Consider the following 20,091-nt stretch of genomic DNA (forward strand, 5'->3'; position numbering starts at 1 on the left):
ACACGTTAGTCCGTCTCCTGGTGTTGGAGTACTGCCTGGTGCTGACTTTGTGATTACCTTTCAGAGCGCTGCTGATGACTCAGAGGCAAAGAGTAATGAGCTAACCCGGGCAGTGGACGAGCTGCACAAACTGCTCAAAGAAGCAGGAGAAGGTAGGACTTAGAATGTGAGGAGGTGGTTTTGTTGTACATTTCTTCAAATTTATTTCAAATTTCTTCAAAACTGATTTAATTTAAAATAAGGATTAGCTTTAACCAGGACAAAACTTCATGGAAAAGAAAAAGCCTAGGCTAAGAAGATTGGAATTATATTTTAAAGCAAGTAGTGTATTTGAAAATAGAGATGCTAAGTTGGTGGTGTTTTCCTCCTTTGTCTTAGACATTCTGGGTGCTCTCTTACACTGTCAGTCTGTGGGTGAGCGTGTTTAGTCAGTCATCCATAGTGGATACACTTTGTTAAATAGAAACCCGAATGTAATCTTAGAGATGCTGACCTCAGGGATTCCAAGTGACTATTGGTTCAAGTTACATACCTGGACCTTCATAAGCTTTAGGCTTCTAGGTAGGTTGTAGCTCATAGATTCAGGAATGTTTCCTTGTTGAAATTTTGAACTAGCAGAAACTACAGTTTTGCAGTTAAGCTGAAGAAAACTCAAGGAGATAGAATTTTAAGCATATGTAGATAAACTTAACATCTAAAGAATTGGTACCAGGATCCATCAAGAATACTTAAAGATCCTCAGTCCTCTCACTTAAAGTGATCTAGGCCTTGCTTGTAACCTGTCCACATCTGCCTGTCTCCTTACCTCAGCTAATTTAGGCTAGTCACAGTACTCAATGCAGTGGAAGTAGCGCATGCTTTTTGGTTTGGGGGATGGTGTGAAAGTGGCCTGCGTTTTCAGTACAGATACTACTTTTTTATCTGATTGTTTTCAAGCCACAGCTGAATCTAACAGATGGGATCCAGGGAAATGCAAGGTCAGCAGTGTCTAGAATCTTTATCTTAATATTTATCCTTTCTATTCTTTTTTTTTTTTTTTTTCTGTTTTCAACTAAAGGACAAAATTGATTCCGAAGATGTACATAGTGGTCATTCTCTGTTATTCATACTCTCTTGTGGTTTTGTTGGTGAGAAATATTAAAAAAGAGCCTCGACTAGACTCATCAGACTGAAACATTTAAAGGCTGACAAGTAGAGCCAGGCTTTGAGTGATAATAGTCATCAAGCGTAGCCTCTAGGATTTAATGTCTCTAGAAGGAAAGATTCTTAGTGTTTTAATTTATAAACTGCAATATTTTAATGATGGTTTTCAATATTCTGTCTTTTAAAATGCTTAGCCAACAAAACAATACAAGATCATCTTCTACAAGTGGAAGAATCTAAAGATCAGATGGAAAAAGAAATGCTTGAGAAAATAGGAAAATTGGAGAAGGAATTAGACAATGCAAATGACCTGCTTTCTGCTACAAAACGTAAAGGTGTGACTAAGACACTTGCTACCTGTTCATTCCTTGAGCTGCTCGAACATATCTATGCTGCAATAGACAAACTTGATTATTTGAAAAATAATATACTATAAGTCTTTACGGCATCATCAGATATAAATACCATTTGACCACAATATTATTAATTCCTAGAATAGTTATTTTTAATTGTTGTGTGGTTGCCATCTTTGTGATATATTTGCAATATAATAAGTAAAAAATACATTTAATGTCACTATTCCTTCACTTTAAATATTTATTAGTGGCTTTCAGTTTTGCAATTTTGCAAAAAGGCAAAAAAAAAAAAAATTGTGTTTGCACAGGAGCTATATTGTCTGAAGAAGAGCTTGCAGCCATGTCTCCCACCGCAGCAGCTGTAGCTAAAATTGTAAAGCCTGGCATGAAATTAACTGAGGTAAGAATGATACTAGATCATGTTTCATTGTTACTGAAGTACTCAGGGGTCTTATCTTCCCCTCCCCCAATTTATGTAATTACCTGATAATTAGCAGGCAATTTTTTAAAGGTTTTCTTTGGCCAGTGAGGCACTTCCATGAGTAAAACACTTGAGCTGGCATTCTCATAAACATATTCCTGTCCTCAAAGCCTGTGTTAAGAGAAGCAGCTCACAGAAGTTATCATCTGACACACTGGACATGCACCTGCACTCATAGATACATTTTTCACACACATCAATAATGTTTTAAAAATCAAAGGAGGGGGGTGCTAGGCTGAAGAGGTGCCTCAGTGGTTAAAGTACCTACTGCTCTTTAGAGGTCCCAAGTGCAATTCCCAGTACCCACGTCAAGCAGTTCATAGCAGCCTTCCCCACCCTCTGGCCTTCTCATGTACCTTCGCTCAAATGAACATAGTCATGCACGCCCCCCATCCCCCCACACACATATAAATAAGTCTAAACAAGAAATGAACTTTTTAACTGTTAAGTAGTTATATGTGGCAAATAACTACTTACAAATAACAAATACTCACTTTTATGTAAGTGGTATGTTCATATGAGCCTCCATAAACTACATACTCCTGTCAATACACTTCAACTTAGTGAAATGACCACCTTTTCCATTCCCAGCTATATAATGCTTATGTGGAAACTCAGGATCAGTTACTTTTGGAAAAACAAGAAAATAAAAGGATTAATAAGTATCTGGATGAGATAGTAAAAGAAGTGGAAGCCAAAGCACCGATTTTGAAACGCCAGCGGGAAGAGTACGAGCGTGCACAGAAAGCTGTGGCCAGTCTTTCTGCAAAGCTTGAGCAAGCTATGAAGGTTGGTTCCATTTCTTAGTTTGACCTTTAGGCACAGCTACTGATGAAACATCTTGTACTGGCTACTTTTCCATTAACACTCTTTGCACTAGAAAAGCTGGAGGCTTTACACTCCCACCATGACAAATTCTTACTTTGACTCAGCTAAATTGTGAGAGTCTCTTACGTATGTTAAGGTGATTGAGAGGGAAATCTTCTTGGACCACTCTTCAAATATTCTCATAGTGCATTAGAATGTTGGCTAATTTAGCATAACCATTTTTTTCTTGGTTTGATAAGCCTGGCTAGAAAAATACATAGCTTGATATTGGGTCACAGATTTTTATATCAGTTCAAAATTTAGCCTGCCTTAGTATGCATTACTTTATAGTAGCTCCTTTGCCATGCTAAAAGTTGCACTTTCAGGACTACCCTCTTGCTACTGGAGGGTGTGTTTTACTTAATGATGTAAGAGTTTATACTCTAATTTACCTTTATGGTATAGCTTTTTACAGAGAAGTCTTGAAGATTTAAGAGAACTTTATTGAGGAAATGTAGATAAATAAATTTATATCTTCTATTAATTGATATGGTTTTTTCTTGGAGAATTTGAGTAAATTGTATCCTTAATTCCGAATTAAATCTTCTGTTATAGAAGCCGCTGACATTGAGAAGTAGCTAATAGTGTTTTTACAGCAGTGTAACTTTACTCATTGTGCCCTAAGGGACTGTTGGCAGTCTGACAAATTAATCTTGTATTTCTATTTTCAGAGAGGTCTCTTGGGACCAATTAGATCTTTAAGTTTCTCTGTTAATAGGATATTGCCTTGATCTTCTTGGTATGTGAAGTGCATGTCGTTAGTTAAATGGCAGATAGACATATCAATTAGAATAGCAGCTTTCGCCTTATAAAACAGTTTGTTCCTTCACTGTCAAAGAATAATAAAAGGGCTTAATGGTCATTTCTGCATTTTTTTTAATAAGTGGCATTTTCTATCTACAAGATGAATAATGTGTTTTCTAGTGTAAATCTTCAGCTCTTAATTTGTAGGGTTCTAATGGCAACCCAACTGCATCTACTTTGCATCTTAATTCACCTTGTATGTACTTAGTAGGTTTATGAGTGCTGTCTTTTGTGACTGTTTCTGTACTTCTATTTTCCTCTTGCACTTATTCATAGCTTCTTAAAGGTGTATGAACTAACAAAATATATTTAAAAGTATATGAAAATAACTATGAACCTAAATATGCATAAATTGGAAATAGAACACAGATTTCCCTTTAATCCATCTGATCTTGTGCTAATGGGAGGGTTCTCAAAACTCCACCTCAAACTATGGATACTGCAGAGCTCACCTACTAAGTGGGTACTGTTTTGGTTGCTGCTGCTTTGCAAATTGCCACAGACTTTTAATCAAGTCTTCTGTGTCTTACGCAGCATATTTAGTTTTGACATCTCAAGTGTTTTAGTCTAACCGTGATTACTCTTGATCCTTCTGATCATGATTCTGGGGTCATTTGGATACGCACTGTGAATTTGATTCTTATTTTTGCATAGTTGTATTTGACAACTTGTTAAGGGTAGAAAATGCTTTTAATTGTCATATATATAATATATAATGTCATATATATATATATATTTCTATTATTATTTATATCCTGGGTGACACTGAGTTTTCCCTTGCGTTTATATTTTAAAGGAGATTCAGCGATTGCAGGAGGACACTGATAAAGCCAACAAACATTCATCAGTACTTGAAAGGGACAATCAGAGAATGGAAATACAAATAAAAGACCTTTCGCAACAGGTTAGAACATTTTGTGTGATTTCCAGGTTTTTTTGTGATGCTTGAGTCTGCATCTTATGTCTCAGGACGTCCCTTCTAGGAAAGGCATATGCATTCTCGTCCTGTAGTAGGAATGCTCTAGCACTTACATACCGTCTTGTCACTGTCTTCCCAGAGATTTTTGATTGATTTTCACATTGTTGGTGACATTTGTAATGAGTACACAAACAATTGAAACAGGAAGCAGTTTTTGGTTGTTGGTCCCCATGTCCCAAGAGTGTAACCAGTGTTAGCAAGTTGGCGTGTATGTGTTTCATGCCATTCATGTATCAGTAAGTACTTATCTGAATATATAAGTGTGTTTTTTGCTAAAACTAGGTTACACTATGCATTACTCACTACTGCTGTTTCTTGAAAAGGGGACTTGAACAACCCTTCCTCATCTTTCTGGGTGCTGGGATTTTAGGTGCACACCGCCATGTCGGCTCTTCCTCTATCTGCCATATAAAACAAGCACTAAATAAATTACATGTAGTTTCATGTTAAAAAAAAATAGTCATTATTCTGAAGTTGTATTTTTCTACTTTCTGTAAGTTTTCTTTATATTAAAAGTAACTATTTCAGCCGGGCGTGGTGGCACACGCCTTTAATCCCAGCACTCGGGAGGCAGAGGCAGGCGGATTTCTGAGTTCAAGGCCAGCCTGGTCTACAGAGTGAGTTCCAGGACAGCCAGGGCTACACAGAGAAACCCTGTCTTGGGGGAAAAAAAAAGCTATTTCATTCAAAATTTTTCTTAGATTTTTTTTTTTTTAACATTAAAGTGATAGATTTTGATGTTTTATTTTTTAAAATACTATATATTAGCTTTGATTGGTTGGGGTTTATAACATTAAATTTTTGTTTCTAGATTAGAGTGCTCTTGATGGAACTTGAAGAAGCCAGGGGTAACCATGTAATTCGGGATGAGGAGGTCAGCTCTGCTGATATCAGTAGTTCGTCTGAAGTGATTTCGCAGCACCTAGTATCTTACAGGAATATTGAAGAGCTTCAGCAGCAGAATCAGCGTCTGCTATTCGCTCTTCGAGAACTTGGGGAAACCAGGGAACGAGAAGAACAAGAGACAACATCCTCTAAGTAAGCAGTGACCATGGCAATGTGTTAAGCTTAGTCTGTCCTTAGAGATGCTGGGTAATGGAGGTACTTAGGGAAACTGAGCAAAAATTCTATGGAATTATTTTTAATAAGGAGGTAAACTTCAGTTTAATATGACTAGTGCTAAAATAGGTAAACTTGGCAGACTTCATTTAAGTTTCAAGAAAGAAGTCTTCATGAAAAAGAGTCTGAGCATTACTCAAGCACAGTATGGAGGTTTTATAAAGACAGTGTGTTAGGGAAGGAAGAGTGGCATTAACTGCAAGAAGATTAAGTGTCAGTAGGCTTAATGCTGAGAAAGTAAGTTTTCCAGATGCTACTGATGAGTACAAGTACTTAAGTCTTCTATGGTGGGAATTTTAAGAAGGAACAGAATAAAGAGTATGAAAATAGTCAGCATGATTGAATGATTTATAATAGAAACTGTACTCCTCTCTGAACACAGACCTACAAAGACTTTTATTTTCTGCAGAATTGCTGAACTTCAACATAAACTTGAGAACTCTCTCACTGAACTGGAACAGCTCCGTGAGTCACGACAACATCAGATGCAGCTTGTTGATTCCATAGTGCGTCAGCGTGACATGTACCGAATTTTATTGTCACAAACAACAGGAATGGCCATTCCATTACAAGGTAGATTTTTATGTAACCACAGGACAATATTTTGGAAGTGAACTAGTGAATAGGTTTTTTGACAAAAGCAGTTGCTACTCTAATTTGGAAATTGACTTCAGCTATTGTGTGTGACTGATTGTAACATTGATTTTTAGGTGTCATTTTGACACTACTAAGAAAAAAAATCAATATTGTTAAAAACCATACTTTTTAGACTTAGTAAATTATATGGTTTGTTTTTCTTGTTTTAGTACTTTAATTTGTAATACATTGCATCTAATTTAAAATATGAACAATTTTTCCCTTTTTTTTTTCTTACATTTTATTTCTGTGTGTGCTTGTGTATGTGCATGCATGAAGGCTACTGTGTGTGTGAGGTCAGGGTAACTAGTGGGAGTTGGTTTTCTCCTGACAGCATGTGGCTCCCAGGGATCAGACTCAGCTTACTGGACAGCTTTTCCCACTGAGCTATCAAGCTTTAATAGTTTTTAATATTTCCATTCTCTGATAGGTCTAGTAATACTTTACTTTCTACTTACTTTAGTAGTGATGCTTTTGCAAATAATCCTTAAAACTGATTTATGAAAGCAAGCAAAAACATCTTATTTGTCTTTTTTATTTTTCTGAAGCTTCAAGTTTAGACGATATTTCTCTTCTCTCAACTCCAAAACGTTCAAGTACATCACAGACTGTTTCCACTCCTGCTCCGGAACCGGTCATTGAATCCACAGAGGCTATAGAAGCAAAGGCTGCCCTTAAACAGGTAAAGACTATACCTAGTTAAAGTCATGGGTTAATTTCAAGTTGAGTTTTTGGTGAAAATAGTATCATCTAATGATCTCCAATGTTTAGTTGCAGGAAATCTTTGAGAACTATAAAAAAGAAAAAATAGACAGTGAGAAACTTCAAAATGAGCAGCTAGAGAAACTTCAAGAGCAAGTCACAGACCTGCGCTCACAAAACACCAAAATTTCTACTCAGCTAGATTTTGCTTCTAAACGGTAAATTTTCTTTTGTTTGGGAATTAATGCTATTACATGTTGCACTCACAGTATTCTGACCAGTCAGGTCCCAGAATTAATTTACAACGGTGTTGCTTTTTTCTATGTGATGTGTTCTAAGATGAGAAACTGTAATCTTCATTCCTTAACATTGACTGCGAATTCTCCTGGTCAAGGCCAGGAGCGAAAGATAATGCTACTGGTTTTCTTTCCTCAGGTTGAGAGACATTGTTTCTGGAGCTCTTTCTGAAGAGATGAGAAGTGTGAATTTTTTGAGACAGGGTCTTACAGTATAGCTCTGGGTAGCTTAGTACTCAGTCAGTAGACTAGGCTAGACTCAAACTAGTGGCAGCCCTGCCTGAGCCTCCCAGTGTCGATATGGGTTTGTGTTGCGGGAAATATTAAAAAAGGAACTGGCACATTCCCACACATGTGCCAGCAACTCTTGTACCCTCTGTGGGCCCACTGGCTCTGACTCTACCTGCCAACTCTCCGGTGCTCCCAAATTCCTCTGGCTGCCACGCAACAACCATCCACCCCACAATCACATCACCACACCCATGTACCTGTTACAATCAAAATTTTTAAGGCTTATAGTTGGCCAATCAGATTTATGTATCAATACATTTTCAACTTACAGGATGCCAATACAGTAATTTCAGAACCAGTTGATAATGATAAAAGCTTTATCCCAATCTTTCTAACCTTATGATATCATAACTACCTGTGGCTGGTTAAAGCTACACTGGTTCATGTCTGCCTCCATCTTGGCCTTCCCCTTCTCTCCCTGAGATGCTCTGTCATTCCAGCTCCATCCACCTTTTCCCTGTCCAATCACAGGCCTCCTGCTGCCCTAATGTAATTGGACAGGGAAAATCTTGCAACAGGCTTGTATCTCTCACTGTATACCCCCGGGTAGCCTGATAATCAGTAGACAGGTCTACCCTCAAACCTATGGCAATTCTGCCTCAGCAATGCTAGTATTGTGAGTGTGTGGCACCATGGCTATCATTTCTGGAGCCTTTCCTTCATGTGCTTGTTAGTTTAGATATTTAAATTACATTGCCATTATTTTCAATATGAATTTTTAATAAGTTATTCAATGAAATATTTACTTATTTATAATTTCAATTTTAACTGTAAATAAGGGTAGTATAGAAAGTTGCACATTATTACACAAGCCACGTTCTAATTTTAATCATGTGAAATTAAGTTTCTGTGAAATTCTTCAAAGACCTAAGAACTGGTCATCTTTATTACCAGTTACGAAATGCTGCAAGATAATGTAGAAGGATATCGCCGAGAAATAACATCTCTACAAGAGAGAAATCAGAAACTCACTGCAACTACTCAGAAGCAGGAACAAATCATCAACACAATGACGCAAGACTTGAGAGGAGCCAATGAAAAGCTAGCAGTTGCAGAAGTGAGACCAACACCCCCTTGCTGCTGACATTTGATATGGCTACTTATTTCTTTAATTTTATTGGTTGAAATAGCATAGTAAAGTGTTGTTTAGACTATGATACATGTTTTCCAAATAGCTTACATATATCTAGGAAAAATTTCAAATAAAATTTTAGTTGACCATTTATAAAAAGAGAAAGAATGCTCCCAACTGAATATCAAATTAGTTTATGATAAAGTTAACACCCATCACTTTTGGCTTTTATTAAAAGCTAGGTACTGTATGTCATGTCTTTTATGAGAAATGGGTTCTAAAGCTAGTAAGCAGCTTGCCTCTGTTTGACAGTTACGAGAACCAGATTAGTTAGGACTTGAAGACACTGGGTTTTTGTCTGTTTGCTACATTGCATTTTATCTTGCTATACTTCATGATGGGAAACAGGAACTTTTTTCAAACCGTTTTAAGTGTTGATAATTAGTATGACTCAGAACTAAATCCGAATACTTTGTAGATACTGCATTTTAACTCATTCTTGCATTTCCCCTGAGACATAAGAGTGCAGTCTTTAACGAAGAAAAAAAAAATTGACTAGATTGGTTATTGCTTTAAAAGAAGTCTTTAGAAACTTTTGGCTTATAAGACTTAACATAATTCATAGTGTATTGATTTGACTATGGTGTAGTTACACACTAATATTTGTTCTGGTGTTTTGGATTTTGTTCTGGGTTTTGCTTTTTTTTTCTTTCTTTTTTTTTTTTTTAATATGTCTGTGTGGCTGTGTCTACATATAAGTTCCAGTGCTTGAGGAGTTCAGAGGTATTAGATCACCGTGACCTGGAGTTATAGGCAGTTATGAGCTGCCTACTGTGGGTGTTGAGACATCTGGAAGAACACCAAATGCTTTTAACCACTGAGCTCTTTCTCCAGCTCCCATTATATTGTTTTTAAAGAATAGTTTGCTAGAGCTAAGTTAACATAAGTATGTGTTAAGTCCAATCATTTTAGTTCATGAAACAGGGAATTATATTTACTTGATCAAGAGTTGTAGTCTAAATCATACTAAGAAATACATAGTAAAGAAAACATTATTTTAATTTTGTAAGTGTATTACTTTTGACACAGTATTTCCCAACACTTTTTCTTTCACTTACATTCATTTTAAGGTAAGAGCAGAAAATTTGAAGAAGGAAAAAGAAATGCTTAAATTGTCTGAAGTCCGTCTTTCTCAGCAAAGAGAGTCTTTGTTAGCTGAACAGAGGGGGCAGAACTTGTTGCTGACTAATCTACAGACAATCCAGGTAAACAGATAAGAAGTGCATGGAGTGATATTTGATATTATCTTTTGTATCTTCTTAATTTTTCTAACTAAAAGTTTTATGTTACTTTTTCATCCATTATAGTTATATGTAAATTGGTGGTGTGCAAAAGAAAATACTTTAAAGGAAACTCAGAAAGAGAATTGATTGAAACAAAGTAATTAATATGTGAGAGTCTTAGAATTATAACTACTCTAATGTTTTTGCCCCCATTCCATACCACTAAATATTTAATATGAAATAAATTTTTTAATATGAAAAGTAGCCAAAATACTTTGTATATGTCCAACAACAATCTTCTCAATTCTAACCTCATCATGGATTACAATCTCATAATTTTATATAGCTTCCAATATTCTTTGTCTTGCTTAATTTCTTTATTGTTAAGCATCCTTCACTTCTTCTTACATTAGGGCATACTAGAGCGATCTGAGACTGAAACCAAACAAAGGCTGAGTAGCCAGATAGAAAAACTGGAGCATGAGATCTCTCACCTGAAGAAGAAATTGGAAAATGAGGTGGAACAAAGACACACGCTTACGAGGAATCTAGACGTGAGTATTAGCATCTGGGTCTATGTAATTTATAGTTACTGTTCTGTACAGAATCTTAACTATGCCTGGTCATTCTTAATATTTTTATTCTTTGACAGCTCTGTACATTTACATAATACATAAAATCATATCTGTTCACCACCTCCTTCCAACTTCCACTATTGCTCCCGCTTCGCCTGCCTCACAACTTTTTGTTCTCATTTTCTTTTATTAATTACCCCCGAGTCCAATTAGTGATCCCATAAGCCCATTACAGCAGCCTACCTACAGCCACATCCCCAAAGGAGAGCAGTTCTCCCTCTAGCAGCTAGCAGCTGCCAGTAGCTTCTTCCTCATCTACACTTAATTTAACTGGCTTGATCTTGGGCAGGTATTGTCTAGATAGGTAATCTCAGCTCCTTGAAGGTGATGTGTGCAATAGCCATGTTGTGACTAGAGTCTGCATTTCACAGCTCCCCTCCCATCCACTTGCTCTTCTGTTCTTTCTGCTTCCATTTCCAAGAAATCCCCAGAGCCTCGGATGGTAGGAAGTTGATATAGGTGACCTGCTCGTGGCTGAACACTGGTGTTCATTAACCACTACACACTGCAAGAAAGAAGCTTCGCTGGCCAGAGTCAAGAGCAGCATAAAGCAGTGCAGTTCGATAGCATGACCATTGAGCTAAACAACAACAGGAAGTTTCCAGCTGGGGGTCTACAGACTTCCTAGTCCTGGGCTTTTGACTGGGTTTACAGTACTAGGTATGAAATTCTTACTGTAGAGCAGGCCTTGGAAATCAGAAAGCAGTTTGTAGCCCCATAGCCACCATGCCATTGTTGCACTGGTGGGCACTTCTTGCCAAAATCAGTATTACACCACAGAGGGTCTAGCACTGGGTAAGCAATGTCTTTTCTCCCCCAGCAGCCTATATAGCACCATCTGGTATAGTGTAAGCTATTCTTCAAGGTTTTCTGTTCATTTCAAGGTTGACCTCTCCATCCTGCAGCCAAAGTGCTAACCATCAGTAGGATCCTAACTATCTACTTTAGTAGGACAACAAATAGCAGTAGTCCCAGGAGTTTCTGACCATGAATTTAGATACTGGATGTTTTGTATTCTTTAGAATTTTCCCTAGTTAACTTCTGGAAAGTAGTAAAGTTAAAAATAGTTTGAGTGTTGCTTTTAATGAAGTATTAAGCAGGCCCAGAATGGTGCTTGGTTTAACTCTACTTATTCCTCAGCACTGATGCAAGACCTTTGTAAAGTCCTGGCTATGTGGTGCAGGGAATATTTGGTGTTTTTGGCTGCTCTTTACTCTTCATGTTGAGCCTTTTGGTAATATGTGATAATTTCACAAACATGCTTATCACAAATGTGCCGGACATTGAAGAGAGGTACACACACACACACACACACACACACTCTAGCATGAACTAGAGATACTTTGGTCTTCAGGAACTTTGTAGGTCTGTGTTCTCAATTCAGGGAATCTGCTAAGATCTCTTCGTTTTCTTGTGACATATTCCTGTGTCTAATTTCAGTAAGCTAGGCTATACTTCTCTTTCTTACACTAGAAACCATGATTGTAATATGTGCTTTGTCATGTTAAGAATTTCTAGCTTAGCAAGTGTTCTAAGATCCTTAGGATATCACTTTGAATATCTAGTTACATAAGAACCTAGTAATCATCTTTATAGTGTTAATGCATTTGTTTCTTACAGGTTCAACTATTAGATACCAAGAGACAGCTAGATACAGAAATAAATCTCCATCTTAACACAAAAGAACTGTTAAAAAATGCTCAGAAGGACATTGCTACACTGAAACAGCACCTTAATAATATGGAAGCCCAGCTCGCTTCACAGTCCACACAGAGAACCGGTAAAGGTAAAGAGAGTAGTTTGGTGTAGCATTAAGTAAAACAGACAAGTCTTACAGTTTATACCCTGTCTTGAAACTAAATCCCCTCTTCCTGCATGCTATGAAGGCTGGGAAAAACATTTATTTTCCAAATAGGAAAGTTCAGTTGGGAATCATAATAAATTTGGAAGACTTGAGAATTCAAATAATTGTCTGACATCAGGCTAAGCTGTTCTGAGTTCTCTGATCTTTGAAGCTATCTATGGGTATGGCGTGGTATATTTTCTGTCGATCAAACCCAGAGCATCACATATGTAAGACAAGTTCACCACAACAATAAAACCATTTATTGATTCTTGAAATTAGTTTATTGATTGAAATGAGAACTTGTCTTAGAGTTGTTGTTGCTGTGAAGAGACACCATGGCCAAGGCAGCTTTTAGAAAGGAGTTTAATTAGAGGACTACTTTATCGTCATGGCAGAGAGCATGGTGGCATTATAGACAGACATGGTGTTAGAACAGTAGCTGAGAGCTACTTTCTCATTTGATCCTGGCTAGAAAGAGGGGCCCTGGGCCTAGCATTGGCTTTTGAAACCTCAAAGCCTACGCCCAGTGACACACCTACTCCAACAAGATCACACTCTAACCCTTCCAAACAGTCTACCAACTGGAAACCAAGCATACAAATGTTGGACCCTGTGGGTGATCAGTCTTATTTAAACCACCATAGAGGTTTTTATTAGATCTATGATAAAGTCCAGCCTAGAACTTATATGTAGACCATGCTAATCCTGAATCAGTGCTCTACCTACCACTGACCCCCAAGTGCTGGAATTAAAGGCATGTGCCACTATGCCTGGCTTAGTTTTTATTCTCATTTATTCTCATTTATTTTGATTAGTATTCTTGGATTAAATACTTCATTTGATTAGGGTGTCTTATACAGATGAAGAAATTCAACTTTTTAAACATTTAAAACTTTTGTTCCATATTATCTTTCTATATAGTTTTACTAATAATAGAAAACAAGGTTATGTATGTATAATATTTATGTATTAAATACAGATGTCTGATATATGTTTAATAGGTGTTTTACTAAAATCTCTTATTGATATGATATTTATGATAAAGTATTCCTTTCAACTTTCAGTTTGCTCATTTTCCATTTACTTTAGCTAAAACAAAAATTGAGATAAATTGCAGTTTGGATTTGGTTCAATATTCTTTCAAATAGTCTTAATTTTCGTGATGAGATTTTAAACACTTAAATTTTTGGAAGCAGTGATACAGCAGACTTTTAAATTTTCCTTCCTTTCTCCTCTTCCTTTCTTCTTCTTTCTCTTCTTTCTTTTTTCCTTCTTTCCTTTCTCAGACACTAGCTTCCATGGCTCTGGCCAGCCTAGAACTTATATGTAGACCATGCCAAACCTGAGTCAGCGATCTGTCTGCCACTGCTCCCCAAGCACTGGAATTAAAGGCATGTGCCACCATGCCTGACTTAGTTTTTATTCTGATATTCAACATGGATTATGAATTAAAATACACTTTATAGATAATTTTAGCTTTAATCCTGATTTCATGTACTTTTGACAGAAGTCATTTTTATTATTTCTTAAAGCATTAATTGAAAGTATATATTTTACTAGAGCGGTTTATTTCTTCCAGGTCAGCCTGGTGACAGAGATGACGTTGATGATCTTAAAAGTCAGCTAAGGCAGGCTGAAGAACAGGTCAATGACTTGAAGGAGAGACTGAAGACAAGTACTAGTAATGTGGAGCAGTATCGAGCCATGGTGACCAGCTTAGAAGATTCCCTGAACAAGGAGAAACAGGTACATATAAGTCACACTGTCCTGAATTAAGAACTTGCTCCTTTATAAAGCAGTGTGCTATGGGTTAGGGTGACATCGTTGCTTTTACTTTTGGAAAGTTTTGGAGTCTAATAAATCAAAACAAAAGTTACACGATTTAGAAAGCTCAGACATTGGGGAGAATGAATATGAGTTATCTGCTGCTAGTGCATGACTTCGCGTCACAGTTGACAAGTGGGAACATTGGAATAGAGAGGCATGCAGGTCATCAAAATAGTGGACAGCTGTCAAGCCTCAGTCGAGGGAGTATTCAGATAAGCATATCAGGTTATTTTTTTGCGCTTATATGGAACCATTGATTCTTAATGTGTCATAGTTCGAAAATTTTCTTCAAAGGGTAGTGTAGTGGATTAAGGATATATTGTAGAGAGTACCACCATTTTTTTAAAAATGCTGTTGTGACTGGCATCAATCCATATCAGTGCGTGAGGAACATCTTTTAGTGATAGACTAAGTAGATTTGGGCAAATGAATATGAGGCTGGAAGGGAAAATAAAGAGATTCAGATTTCAATATGGAAAAACCCAGGTTGAAAGAGAAGTTACACTTCTAGATTTCTGTGGTATATCTGCTTGGCTCATCATCTTAGGGATTCTTCTCCTAGTATAAGACAAATAGTAACTTTAGTCCAGTTCAGTTTAAATTGGGAAAAGTATTGCATATCATGTTATTACTCTTGTTTCTGGCTGCTTATGAAGGTGACTGAGGAGGTTCATAAGAACATTGAAGTTCGCTTGAAAGAATCAGCAGAGTTTCAGACACAGTTGGAGAAGAAATTGATGGAAGTAGAGAAGGAAAAGCAAGAACTTCAGGATGACAAGAGGAAAGCCATCGAGAGCATGGAACAACAAGTGAGTTCACTGGGATTCACAGGAGCTTGCTTTCTTAGCAATCTGAGTTCACTTTATTAGTTCATAAGTTATACTTTGGTTTGTCTCATCAGAAATTGCTTGAATGCATACCTATGAATTTTAATTTTATATTTTCACTCAATTCTGTGCATCTGTATAAATTTCCTTTTGAAAAATTTAGATCACTTGACAAAATTGATTATTTAGTGCTGCTTTTTAGAAAGAAGCTCTGCCTTGGATTTTGCAGATAGTAGCCAGAGTTAAAAACTGTAGATTATATCAGATTATAGCTGTATTCAATTTACTTAAGTGGATTGTTTAATGTCTTAAGTATTTTCCCAGATTGTAATTAACTGTGGCTTACTCTTGTTTAGTTAAGTGAATTGAAGAAAACACTGTCTACTGTTCAGAATGAAGTACAAGAAGCTCTTCAGAGAGCAAGCACAGCTTTAAGTAATGAACAGCAAGCCAGGCGTGACTGTCAGGAACAAGTAAGTGTTCTTCTCATAGTTTCTGAGCAGTGTGTTTTAAGCCTCAGGTTGGATTCCAGCTTCCAGACATGTGAAAGCCCAGTGCTGTGGGAGGCGGAAGGTTGTAGGGTTGCTGGCTACCAGAAGGGTGCAGTGAGAGACCCTGTCTGAAAATAATAGACAGAGAGCTCTAGAGCAGGACACCCAAAGTCCTTTAGCCTTCACGCATGTGCATATATAACAGAAATATTGTGTGTGTGTGTATGTGTGTGTAAAAGTATTAATTTGTGGATTTTAATCTTTATCGATGGGGGAATTGTTAATTGCAGGCTAAAATCGCTGTGGAAGCCCAGAATAAGTATGAGAGAGAATTGATGCTACATGCTGCTGATGTCGAAGCTCTGCAAGCTGCCAAGGAACAGGTTTCAAAAATGACATCAATCCGTCAGCATTTGGAAGAAACAACTCAGAAAGCAGAATCCCAGCTGTTGGAATGTAAAGCATCTTGGGAAGAGAGAGAGAGAGTGTTGAAGGTAATGTTGTAGGTCGCAGTAGAATGTTCTGAAGAAAGGAAAGGGTTTCTTATGTTTGTTTTTTCCTGTACATTTGGGAAAACATTATGATGGACCCTTGGCTTGTAGGATGAAGTTTCCAAAAGTGTGTCTCGCTGTGAAGATCTAGAGAAACAAAACCGACTACTTCATGATCAAATCGAAAAATTAAGTGACAAGGTGGTCACCTCTATGAAGGATGTTGTGCAAGCACCATTAAATATATCTCTCAATGAAGAAGGGAAATCTCAAGAACAAATTTTAGAAATTCTTAGGTAAGTCAACTACATTCTTACAGTGGCCCAGTAATAAGGAAGGCATAACGTAGTGCTGCACAGCTCACTCAGCCTCAGTTGGCCAAGGAACCTAGTGCTCATTGTTGATACTGAGATTAAATCAGTGCTTTTAAAGGTTGAATCTCACAGGAAGAACTTGAGCTGGCTTTTCTGAGAAACTAAAGATAAAGTCCAGCTCTGCGTGGTGAGAAGGGCACATCTGTAATCCTGGCACCTAGAAGGCCAAGGTGGGAACTGGCCATTCCAGGACAGCCTGGGCTACATAACAAGATCCCATTTCACAAAAGGAAAGGGAAACTAGATGTCTCAAATTATTTTAAAGATATTTTTTTTTCCTCACTAACCCCAGCTGCTTCTCCCTCTCAAGTGTTGGGAATGATTATGGGTGTGTGTCATTGGACACAGCCTAAAGATAATCTATTTTTAATTGTTTATTCACTTATTATTACTGAGTGTTTGTGTGCATGCATGTCATGCACAAGTACTGTTACTTCCTTAGCCGTTTTGTAGGCCCAGAATAATATGTTTCTAATGCTACTATCTAAGCCCAAAAGTAATCTGTCGTTGAAATATGAAAGTGAATACTAAAATGATGCATTTTGTTGTCTTAGTAATTCTCCAAGTTTTAAAACACTAGACTTTTCTAAAATTTTAACATGCCTTCTTGTAGATTTATTCGACGAGAAAAAGAAATTGCTGAAACTAGGTTTGAGGTGGCTCAGGTTGAGAGTCTGCGGTATCGACAAAGAGTTGAACTGCTAGAACGGGAGTTGCAAGAACTGCAGGATAGCCTGAATGCGGAAAGGGAAAAGGTGCAGGTATGTCCATACACCAAGCTTAAAGAAGGAAAGCTCATGTGTTTCTACCATGATACACTAATTTGAGCACTCATCCTAAAGCTGTAAATTTAGCATCTGTCCAGTATTGCCGAGTTGTGTGGTGATTAGAAGCTCTGTTGTAGACGTCTGGTTTGAAATTCTGCTTCCATAGGATTAGCTCGGTATGCTGAACATTGCTTATCTTCCCTGATCTTAGTCTCCTTGTCTGTAGGTGAGAGGTAGGATTGAGATTGTGCATGCGAATCATTTAGACTGTAGTATACACTATATAAAATTCCAGCTTTCTAATCTTTTGCAGCTGCTGTATATAAATAAATACATTGAGATTCGTTCTAAAATAAAATTCTAGAGTCATTCTAGAATAGATTGAAACTAAGAAATTAAACTAAAAATTTTTCATCAAATAAGCAAATTTAAAAAAAAAAAGTGAAAAAGTAACAAGTAGAGAAAGAAAATGAGGTCTATTGTGAGATGTCTGTAGTGAGCTCACCATGGTAACTCCAAGCACTGGTGGCTCTCAACTCACTGCTGAGTCCATGAGCTCACTTACTGTGCCATCCTAGAGTAACATAACTAAATGCTCAGACTCCTGAGCAGGTGTGAGAAGGGCAAAGCCAGGAGTCAAAGTGACAGTACTTTAGAAAAAAATACCTGGAGCGCTGCTGCGTCTCTGCTGGCAGCATTTGTAGTCCTTTTTTCTTTAAGTCTCTCACATTTATTCAAACTCATTTGAAATTAACATGCCTAAGGAAAATAACCTGCAAGCTTTCATTAAAGTTGAAATTTAAATTCTCTATACTTTTTATTGGGAAGATTAGAACTGGTAGGAAAAAGGCGAGTCTGAGTGCTGGTTGTTGATCTATGTGTTTGTCACTGTTTCAGGTAACTGCAAAAACAATGGCGCAACATGAAGAGCTGATGAAGAAAACTGAAACAATGAACGTTGTTATGGAGACCAACAAGATGCTACGGGAGGAAAAGGAAAGGCTCGAACAGAACCTACAACAAATGCAAGCCAAGGTTTGTGCCTTACCAGCTGAGCGCAGAAGCCCTTATTATTTATAAAGATACAGATTGCCACACCCACTCCAGGAGTGACTCGAGTGACAGGCCCAGAAGCTTGGACACAGTTCCGAGGCAAAAAGTTCACAGAAACTTAGTCACCTGGAACCGGGGCATCCTGTATAACGAGTGCTCCAACTCTGTCCTTGCTTTAGTCGAGAACGGATCTGTGTGCTTTCCTTCAATATTGTTTTATTATGAGTGCCTCTAAGGATTGATTTTTCACATATAGCTAAGTTAGATTAGCCTCCTCCAGTGTCCCTATGTCCTAGGCAGTCCTTGAGCCAATCCTGGGCTTGGAATTCAGTAAGAATGTTACCTAATCAGTAACGTTCAGAATTAGCTCTAGTATTGTAAGGGAGAAAGAAATTAGGCTTTACAATTTACTTGAATAGAGCTAGAAATCTCAGTCTACATAGTAAATACTTAGAACAGTAATAGCCGAGTCACTCCCATACACAGGGATTTACAATGGCCTAGGAGGAAGGAAGGTTGTGGTTTTAGGAGGAGCTGGGAGTATTGTACTATTCATGAAAGGGTTAGTAGTAAGAACTCCCCTGGTGCATGTTTTTCACTAGGTCTGGAGGAATAGCATAAGTAGGTATGTACTAAGGGACCCCTGGTGGTGGGTTTAACAATAGACTAGCATTGCATCAGACCTTTCACCTGGCTCCTGTAAATAGCTGATTTTACTTAGGGCTGATGTTACCTCTGTTGGAAACCTTGCCTGGTTCCTGCCAGTCATTTTGTATGCATTTTTTGTTTTGTGTCAGATAATCTCAATGTACCTCGTCTGACCTTAGTGTATCACTTAACTTCTTTGTTTTCTGTAATATATAAAAGTCTTATGCTCACTTTGACAAATTACATTCAGATACAACACCCCTTTGTCTGTATTTGTTTGTCACTTTTCACTGAATCCCTGACTACCTGTACGGGACTCTGATTTTCCCCGAGGAGCAAGGGGCCCAACTGAGGCCAGTCCGCAGCACAGATTAATTTACCATTTGTTATAAACATACCTGGGACTCTTTTCAGGTGAGGAAACTGGAGTTAGACATTTTACCCTTACAAGAAGCCAATGCTGAGCTGAGTGAGAAAAGCGGCATGCTCCAGGCAGAAAAGAAGCTACTGGAAGAGGATGTTAAGCGTTGGAAAGCACGGAACCAGGTGAGTACAGTTAGCCATTTACTGACACAGAAATGAGCATCAGCAGTGTAAGAATTAGAGATGTTAAAGAGTTGTGAAACTAGTGAAAATTGCATTCACCATGAGAAGACTAATAGTTATACACACAAGTATATGGCATGTTAGAGCCCACTTTTTTAACATCACTAATGTTTTATATATTATTTAAAGTTCTTGTCATTCTAAGTGACAAGAGCACACATAAAATACATTTATGTGTGAAAATACATATATATTTTATTGCAGAACTTTTAGAAAATATGTTCACTGGGCCTTTGGGGATGAGACCATATAGCATAGTGCATTTAGTGAGAAGTCTACCTTGAAAATACTAGTTATGTAGCGTGTGACCTCCATGCGAGTTTTCTAACTTTACTAGACTAGTTTTCTTCATTTGCAGGGCGTGGTGGCGCACGCCTTTGATCCCAGCACTCGGGAGGCAGAGGCAGGAGGATTTCTGAGTTCGAGGCCAGCCTGGTCTACAAAGTGAATTCCAGTATAACCAGAGCTATATAGAGAAACCCTGTCTCAAAAAAAAC

At 37.6% G+C, this 20,091-nt stretch overlaps 1 protein-coding gene across 3 annotated transcripts in view; it reads left to right on the plus strand.

Moving 5' to 3' along the window:
* Tpr (translocated promoter region, nuclear basket protein) overlaps positions 1 to 20,091 on the plus strand; it is a 59,536-nt gene that overhangs the window by 14,445 nt on the left and 25,000 nt on the right. For 2 of the 3 annotated variants that reach the window (XM_021154820.2, XM_029482354.1), the window contains exons 10-30: positions 65 to 152; positions 1,338 to 1,478; positions 1,808 to 1,899; positions 2,572 to 2,769; positions 4,448 to 4,555; positions 5,442 to 5,668; positions 6,159 to 6,322; positions 6,934 to 7,067; positions 7,157 to 7,305; positions 8,569 to 8,731; positions 9,877 to 10,011; positions 10,443 to 10,583; positions 12,285 to 12,450; positions 14,090 to 14,256; positions 14,994 to 15,146; positions 15,521 to 15,637; positions 15,946 to 16,149; positions 16,258 to 16,442; positions 17,134 to 17,281; positions 18,185 to 18,322; positions 19,403 to 19,534. In XM_021154820.2, the coding sequence (XP_021010479.1) occupies positions 65 to 152; positions 1,338 to 1,478; positions 1,808 to 1,899; positions 2,572 to 2,769; positions 4,448 to 4,555; positions 5,442 to 5,668; positions 6,159 to 6,322; positions 6,934 to 7,067; positions 7,157 to 7,305; positions 8,569 to 8,731; positions 9,877 to 10,011; positions 10,443 to 10,583; positions 12,285 to 12,450; positions 14,090 to 14,256; positions 14,994 to 15,146; positions 15,521 to 15,637; positions 15,946 to 16,149; positions 16,258 to 16,442; positions 17,134 to 17,281; positions 18,185 to 18,322; positions 19,403 to 19,534 (3,150 nt within the window). The remainder of the gene's footprint in view (positions 1 to 64; positions 153 to 1,337; positions 1,479 to 1,807; positions 1,900 to 2,571; positions 2,770 to 4,447; positions 4,556 to 5,441; positions 5,669 to 6,158; positions 6,323 to 6,933; positions 7,068 to 7,156; positions 7,306 to 8,568; positions 8,732 to 9,876; positions 10,012 to 10,442; positions 10,584 to 12,284; positions 12,451 to 14,089; positions 14,257 to 14,993; positions 15,147 to 15,520; positions 15,638 to 15,945; positions 16,150 to 16,257; positions 16,443 to 17,133; positions 17,282 to 18,184; positions 18,323 to 19,402; positions 19,535 to 20,091) is intronic. The other variant, XM_029482349.1, reaches the window with a different exon arrangement.

The sequence above is a fragment of the Mus caroli genome, chromosome 1 (assembly GCF_900094665.2).
Source record: "Mus caroli chromosome 1, CAROLI_EIJ_v1.1, whole genome shotgun sequence".
Lineage (NCBI taxonomy): Eukaryota > Metazoa > Chordata > Mammalia > Rodentia > Muridae > Mus > Mus caroli.